Source organism: Trypanosoma cruzi, genomic scaffold, assembly GCF_000209065.1.
Source record: "Trypanosoma cruzi strain CL Brener 1047053517183 genomic scaffold, whole genome shotgun sequence".
NCBI lineage: Eukaryota > Euglenozoa > Kinetoplastea > Trypanosomatida > Trypanosomatidae > Trypanosoma > Trypanosoma cruzi.
Genome location: NW_001849358.1, coordinates 42,238 through 50,190, shown reverse-complemented (window position 1 = coordinate 50,190; position 7,953 = coordinate 42,238). Strand labels below are relative to the sequence as shown.

Here is a 7,953-nt window from a genome sequence, read left to right as displayed (position 1 = left end):
GGACCAATTACCTTCGCCAAACGGTCCGCAGTTCGAAACCCGATATCATCACATATCGGTGCGTTCAGAAATATCTCAGCTCCTTTTTCTGTTCTTGCCCGGACGATCTTCACAAGTTTGTGAGACGGATCCTCGGAATACCATTTCTTCTCTCCTCCCAGGGTAAAGTACTCTTCAACATCAGTATCCTTGATTGCTAGCAAGGCAACATCAACGGCACCCAAGCGAACAATATAAATTTCCTCATCAAAGATGTGACGTGGAATCGGCCCCACTTTCTTCATGCGTTCTTTGACCTCTTTCCAGTATCCCGCTTGCTCATTTGGTTTCAGACCGCGCTTCATCCATGCACACATCGCCTTCACATCCATCTCGTCGGGGCAATTCATGATGATTCGACTGGCTTGTAGTTGCTTCTCCCACTCATCATAGTTGCTTACCTCTGGGGATGACACCACAATCATGCCCCATCCGGTGGAGGGCGCAAAGCCTGTGTCGGGCGGTGTTCCTTTCTTTGCCACATCGTAAATAATATACCCTTTCATTCCACTCTTCCACAAACCACGCAAAACATTCTTGGATGTTATGTTACCCTCGTATATTGTCACGGTTTTGGTGGTTTTGTCAAACACGTACGCCGTTTCTCCAAAACAGTGGACAACAACTTGGAGCTCCTCCACATCGTAGTGCAGCAGCTGGTAGAGAAGGTACGAACCGGCAGCCATCGACTTCCCGATCCCGGGCGTCCCAATCAACACACGCTGCTTGGGCTTAAAGTCGGTCCCACCGTGACTGCTGAACAATTTGTTTAGATCGCCCTTGACGATCCGCCACACTCGATCCACCTCGCAGTTTATAAAGAAGTCATTATCAGTCCCATGCGGCGCATTCAGCGTGTACGGCCATCCCTTGTCCGAGGTGAGCACCATCAGCCTGGGAGGTACTTCACCGGATTTCCGCACATCGTCATCCTTTTCGAAGGTGTTGCCAGCTTTCTTGTACGTCCATGACTGTTTCGGTTTCCCCTCCTTCACCTTCATTACCGTCCCCTTTTTCTTTTTCTTTCGCTTATCGCCGTCGGGAATTTCCACCACATGGTGCCAACTCGCATTGTACACAGACTCGTACAATCCCTCCAGTTTCAACGCTTCAATCGTCGTTCGGTTCCTCGCTTCCTGAAGGGCTGCATCCAAGGATTGTTTAGTGATGTCATGAACAGTTGCTTTGACCTCCGCAGCAGCTTCTGACCACCCAAGTAGATTGCTGACACCATTTTTGTAAAGCTTGCGTACAACTTCTTCCAAATCCATTTCCTCCCTTACAGCCCTCTCCATCATCACATAAGCATCGGTTATCTGTACTTCTTTCAACGCTCCCTTATCACGGATATACTTATTGGGGTTCTTGAAAAACTCCTTCAGCAAAACACTCCGATTGGTGGCCACAACGCCCCTGCCGTCCAATTCCATCGTAAGAAAGTCGTTCAGCTTCTTTTCCTTGACGCGGACTCTTCCTTTGAACAGTACTTCTTCGATCGTAGTGGAAATGGTAAATTTCATTTCTTGCGTTCCTCTTAGCCTTTCTCTCAGTATCTGAGTGAGGGCTGCGTTTAGTTTTCCCCTTGCAAGAGCAGTGACCGTATCCTTTCCTTCATAGTCCCTCCATTGCTCGAGAGAGAACACACCCTTGTGATGAAGTTTGTACACCTGGTACTCTGTTAAATTAAAAATAATTCTAAGAAGCCGCTGGTCTTGTACGTAAGCATCCGGCTCCTGAACAAACACCTCCATAGCGACGTTCTCATTTTTTTTCACAACGCCCTTGCCGCCCAAGTTGCTCCGAAGGAAATCGTTCAGCTTCATGTCGGTCCTGAGAGTGCTTCCCTCCAGCAGGATGTCCTTTACGCTGCTGCTCATGGTCCACTTTGGTTGCTGTTTACTCCCCGCCACATGTCGAGCTGCAGCGTCTGAACCATCGTCGGAGATGCCACGGCGAGGTGCCATCACAACACCCGTGCGGTGAAGCATCCCACTCGCACCGCCCAACTGCGGCCAGCAGATGTCGCTGGCTCCAAAGGACAGTCGCGGCTGTTTCGTCCCGCAGTCCCAACGGCGTTGGGCGTGGCACTCGCACGGCGGGGCGGTCGGTGCGCCATGCAGCCGCACTGCAACGCCTGTCGGTGAAACAGTCAAGGCCCACCGCTCCCGCAGCAACGCAACGTGCAATCGGCCACAACACCGCCACATTATTGTCCTTTTCTATTTTATTATATTCACGTTTTCTGTTTGTCTGTTTTCCCTATCACTAACACTAAAGATAAGTGCACACCTTCAGAGGGTGAAGTAAAAATCACAAAGGGAGGCACGATCCCACCGTCCCGCCGCGGGTCAACACTCTCCTCCACCCACCACCATTGCCGCACAGGAAAACGCAGTCACATCGCAGAGTCAACACCGCAATGTGCCCCACACCGTCGTGCACTGAACAATGGCCTGGACGCAGCCATGCATCGCCCCGCTCCATTTTCCCACCACTCAAGTGTTGCGTGTCCGCACAAAAAGTAGCAAACAGAATCAGAGTGCACACAAACCCAACCAACACCCTCACTCGCTGAAGCACATCATTCGCATGGAGTGACAACATTTAGGAACACACCAGCAGTAGCTGGCTGCATGGAATTTCCCTGTCAACCCTGCAAAGACACAACAACTCTGCGGAGTAAAAGTGGCAGCCCCGCAGTGTTGCCCGCAGTCCACATGGCAGGAAGAATTCCACGCACGCATAGTTCCGGATCCCTCGTTGTCTGAGTACACATTAACAGAGCGTAGGAAAATACGTGCACACAAGATGACGTTTAAATAAGTAAACTCTTCAGCCTGTTTTGTTTGATGGTGTTGGCGGGCAATCCCGCACAATCCAATCAAAGTGGCACGCCGGGCAGAACGGCTTCAGTTAATAAATAAAAATAATTGCGTCAATGCAAAAAAGCAACGGAAAGTTGGCGCATGCGATTGACAGTCCCAACTGAGGTGCCGAGGAGCACTTCGGTGTACAACTGGCCGTCAGGCTGAGAGGACAAATAAAACAAAAGGGCAGCAAACCCTCTCGTTCAATGTTTTCTAACAGCAACGAGAGAAAACAAAAATAAAAGATGCACCAAAAAAAAAGTGTGTAGACAATTTCCCTCTCATCGTAACCCCATTTATCTCAAAGCTGGACGTTGTCGAAGTGCAAGAAATTATTCAAAACTGAGAAAAAATTACATCTGAGACGTTTGCGTGATGAGCATCCGGAATACTCTTGACGACGGTGAGGGAAAGGCAGACGCCTGAGTTCCCCTCACATTTGGCCTGACAAAAAAAAAAATCCCACAAACATGCATTTGTATGGTTGCAGTAAAGCTTTGCCTTGACAAATCAACAACAGCATTAACAAAGGGAATAATAAGCAGGAGAAATCCAGGCGATTGCAAGGGCAAGGCATCTTCGCATTGGAATTATTGTACATCCTAAGGAAGAGCACTTGACAAGATAAAGAATAAGACCATAAAATCATTCTGCGACCACACAGACAGACACACACTCACACACAATCACATCCCTCTCCCCTGTTCAGTTTTATCACACCAGACACAAATAGGCCCAAAACACTCCATCACCCAAGAAACGGATGCAGAAACAAATAAAAACATAAAATTGGCAATAAATAAATTAAAAAATACTGCCTCCCACTGCAACAGTTTTACTCACAAAAATTAGTCAATGCACAACTGCACATCAAGTTTCTGTCCCCATAGCTTCCATCGATGCGGCAAACTGAGGGCCAAAACTTTTCGGTGTATGAATGGCTCGAAGGGAATGCAGTAGTTTTCCGGGTGTATGGTCTGTCCCAATCATCTGATGTGACACACTTTGCCGTGTGCGGGGCATTCTTGAGAAAGTTGTTCGTTGTGCTCTCTTCACCCTCCTCTATGGATGCAATTTCGGTACGAGTGGAAATAAGTGCATCGGCCAACCGATCCAACTCCCGCTTTGACTCTGTGGGTTCAGTCATGAGTGTTCCCGCAACAGGAAATGCCAGGGTAGGTGAGTGAAGGCCATAATCCATGAGTCGTTTCGCCACATCTTCTGCCTCAATTTGTGCTGTTTTTTTTTTTAGATGGCCTTAAATCTATGATAAACTCGTGAGCGCAGAAATCGTTTTCCCCTAGAAAGAGAACTGGGCAGTGGCCGTCAGGACGCTTCTTTAAATAGTTGGCATTTAAAATCGCATACCCCGTGCATGTCTTGAGACCCCGTGAACCAGGCATCCACAGTAATAAATAAGAAACTGGAAGAATAGACGCTGATCCGTATGCTGCTTGAGAGACTTGACCAAAGGGCTGGGAACCACCAACATTTTGAATAAAAACAGAATCTGGCAAGAATGAAGCCAGGTGCTGACGAACAGCAATAGGACCATGCCTGGCCCACCACCACCACGAGGAATTGAAAACGTTTTGTGGAGATTAATCTGGCACACATCGCCCCCAATACATCCAGGTGCTGTGTAACCCACCATGGCATTCGTGTTTGCACCATCAATATAACATTGCCCTCCATCGTAGTGCACCATCGAAGTAATGGCCAAGATTTCCCTGTCAAACAAACCATACGTACTCGGATACGTTATCATAATGCACGAGAGATTCTTTGTATGCTTTTGGCAAGGGTTTTCCAAATCCTTCATGTCAATCCTTCCATCCGCCACTTTATCTTTACAATCACCATCCCTGTCAAGAGAGCCGAAGCAAAATTTGTGCCATGAGCACTTTCCGGAATCAAGCAAATATTGCGATGGCTCTCCTTTTTTGAATTATGATACGAGCGGATCACACAAAGACCAGCAATATTCACCCCGAGCACCACTATTTGGCTGAAGTGACACGGCATCTAAAGCGGTAATATCCCTTATTTTCTGCTCCAGATCCAAACACAACGCACTATTTCCCCGCGTTTGCTCCTTCGGTGCAAGAGGATGAATGTTGGTAAATTCTGGCCACGACAAGGACAACATGGCGGCAGCTGGATTAAGTTTCACGGTACAAGAACCCAAGGGCACACAAACATGCGTGAGACCATAATGTTTTCTATGAAGACGGTGAATGTACCGCATAAGCTCACTCTCACTCTTGTACTTTTGAAAGATTGAACGCCCAAGAAAGGCAAATTTTCGTAACATTTGCAAAGGCATTGCTCTCTTTTGTTCTGCGAGTTTTGAAAGGACACCTATCACAGGAAGTTGTAGCCCTGCTGCCTCCAAGAGAGACAATACATGGCCCTCGGTAGTGGCCTCATCCACCGATATGGAGACGGTGCCATGACTATAATCAACAAAAATATTAATGCCTTTTTACACGCAGCATGCCACGTAGTCTTCAGGCGTTATACCTTTTAAATTTACGGTGACGGTATCAAAAAATGCACCATTGACCACTGTATGCCCTACAGACTCTAAACCAACGGAAAGTATTTTGGTTTTATTGTGCATTTCGCTCGCAATTTCCTTCAAGCCCTCAGAGCCGTGATAAATGGCATAAAATGCCGCAACATTTGCTAGGAGAGCTTGTGAAGTACAAATATTGGATGTGGCGCGTTCCTTCTTAATACGTTGCTCCCGCGTCTGAAGCGCCATGCGTATGGCCGGACAACCCGTCGAGTCTTTACTTATACCAATGACGCGACCCGGAATCAATCGCTTAAATTCCTCCTTGACAGCAAAAAATGCGGCGTGAGGCCCCCAAACCCTAGTGGGGCACCAAAACGTTGGGCAGATCCCAAAACAACATCGGCTCCCATTTCTCCCGGAGGTTTGAGAAGAACAGAAGCCATCAAATATGTCCCGCAACAACTGACGACACCATGTTGTTTTGCCTTCTCAAACAGTGTCGTAAAATCATGAAGCATCCCCATGGCATCTGGAGTTTGTGCCAAAATTCCACAGAGTGAGGAATCGCTCCAATCAATCAAATTTGGATCACCAACAACGACCTTTACTTTAAGGGGCTCGGCTCTTGTTTTTGCCATCTCTACGCAAGATGGGAAGACGTCCCTCGATAATTAAAAAAGGTCATGCGCTCCTTTCGACCATGTTGAAAGGCAAGGTACATTGCCTCAGCACATGCAGTGGCTTGATACAGAAGAGATGCATTTGCCAAATTCATAGCTGTCAAGTCTATAATCATGGACTGAAAATTCAACAGGGACTCTAGACGGCCTTGAGATATTTCAGCCTGGAAAGGAGTGTATGGGGTGTACCATGCAGGATTCTCGATAACGTTACGAAGTATTACGGGTGGTGTGCCCTGGCTCATAGTAGCCTTGCCCAATCATGCTCCTTAATACCTTATTGCGTGAACCCAGTGAATGGAGAAGCGAAAGGGCATCCTGCTCGCTCATCGCCGGAGCCTCTTTTAAAGGACTTCGCAAAATATTCTCCGGGATCACAGCAGTCATGCGGTCCGACAGAATTTCCTTGCCAATTATTCGAGGCATAGAAATTGATTCTGCCGCCGATGGTCCAATATGGCGATTGACGTAACTGTTTGTAGCAGTCCGTCGTACAAACGTCAGTGGCAACGTGGAGAAATGATGAAAGCAACGATACATCATTATGTTAGATATGTGCTCGTCACCCTCCTTCTCTCTCTCGCGCACGCGTTAGTTTTCCTTTTAATTTGGATAAAAATTGGGCTTCACAGTAAAAAATCCACAAGAACAAATACAAAATGTAATTAAAAAATAAAAATAAATTTAAACAATAATCAAAATGATAATAATAACCCATTAAAATAACAACCAAAAGGGATTGTCAAGGAAAATAAGCACGCATTTATACGAGCAATTCCAATTTTCATCCCCGCACACCACACATAGCCCCCGCGTCCCTTTATCCATGGATCTTCACGTTGGGTATTCACTAAAGTAGGCGTGACGAAGGGCGCCAGCCGCAGTCAAACGCTTCTGAGGATCCAGGCAAAGTAATCTTCGCAACAAATCCAATGCACATTCAGAGGCATCCGGGAAAAATTCACGGAGAGGAAGAGGACGCTTCGGCTCAAAGTGCGCCTTTCCCCAATCGGGAAGCAGCACCGCCGATGGCCACGATGTGGGCGTCGGTGTCCCTAATACATCAAATATTCGTGACAACTGCCAAATATCTCCATCGCCTGCAAAAAAGGCACCACCGTGCCCCCGTAGAAGCTCCGCAAATACGCACCCTGATGCCCACACATCAATTTCGGGTCCGTAGTGTCGCTGGCCCAGAAGTAACTCGGGAGCCCGGTACCACCTCGAAACGACTTCGTGAGTCATGGATGCTTCCGTATCCCATAAACGACTTAGTCCAAAGTCGCCGAGGCGTAGTTCCCCCTCCGCAGTCAAGAAACAATTTGAATGTTTCACATCTCGATGAAGAACACCTTCGCTGTGTATGTACGCTAACGCCAAAAGAAGCATTTTAAATAAAGACTTTGCCTCTAACGCGGGCAGAGGATTGCTGGCAGTTCTCCCTGAGAGGACTGTTGCCAAGTCAGTCTTGCGACGCTCCATCACTAACGCCAAGGAGCAGCCACACGGAACCACCTCATATGTCCGAATAACAAAAGGATGCACCAATCGCAATGCAACGAGTAGTTCCCTCGCTGTGGGGTGCGGAATACCCTCATCGAGACGTGGAGTTGTGATGAATTTGATTGCGGCTGGCACTCCAGATTCCTTAACAACTGCAGCACGAACGACGCCAAAGCGTCCCTCACCAATTGGGGATCCAACAATAAAACGATCCATGTCAAGCGACCACCTCTCTATTCTTTTTTTCTCTTCTCCACCCCTCCCTTCCATTCTACGGCATCGTGAAAATATAAATGGAACACAAAAAAAAGGCTCCGGTGATGCCAAAATCCCCCCGCACCCA

At 47.6% G+C, this 7,953-nt stretch overlaps 2 protein-coding genes and 1 pseudogene across 2 annotated transcripts, besides 2 other annotated features; all 3 read right to left on the bottom strand.

The window, feature by feature from the left end:
- Tc00.1047053503607.4 (retrotransposon hot spot (RHS) protein, putative) lies at window positions 1–2,027 on the bottom strand (the record flags this gene model as incomplete). Its single annotated transcript, XM_800280.1, has 1 exon — window positions 1–2,027. A coding segment is annotated over one exon (2,027 nt), but the record flags the coding sequence as incomplete, so codon positions are not given.
- Window positions 1–7,953: a sequence feature (areas not merged during assembly with more than two copies in the genome that could not be assigned to a particular haplotype).
- On the bottom strand, window positions 3,741–6,650 carry Tc00.1047053503607.7 (annotated as a pseudogene).
- Window positions 6,770–6,820: a sequence feature (AT_rich).
- Tc00.1047053503607.10 (protein kinase, putative) lies at window positions 6,942–7,880 on the bottom strand (the record flags this gene model as incomplete). Its single annotated transcript, XM_800279.1, has 1 exon — window positions 6,942–7,880. The coding sequence occupies one exon, from the start codon at window positions 7,878–7,880 to the stop codon at window positions 6,942–6,944; it is 939 nt and encodes a 312-aa protein (XP_805372.1).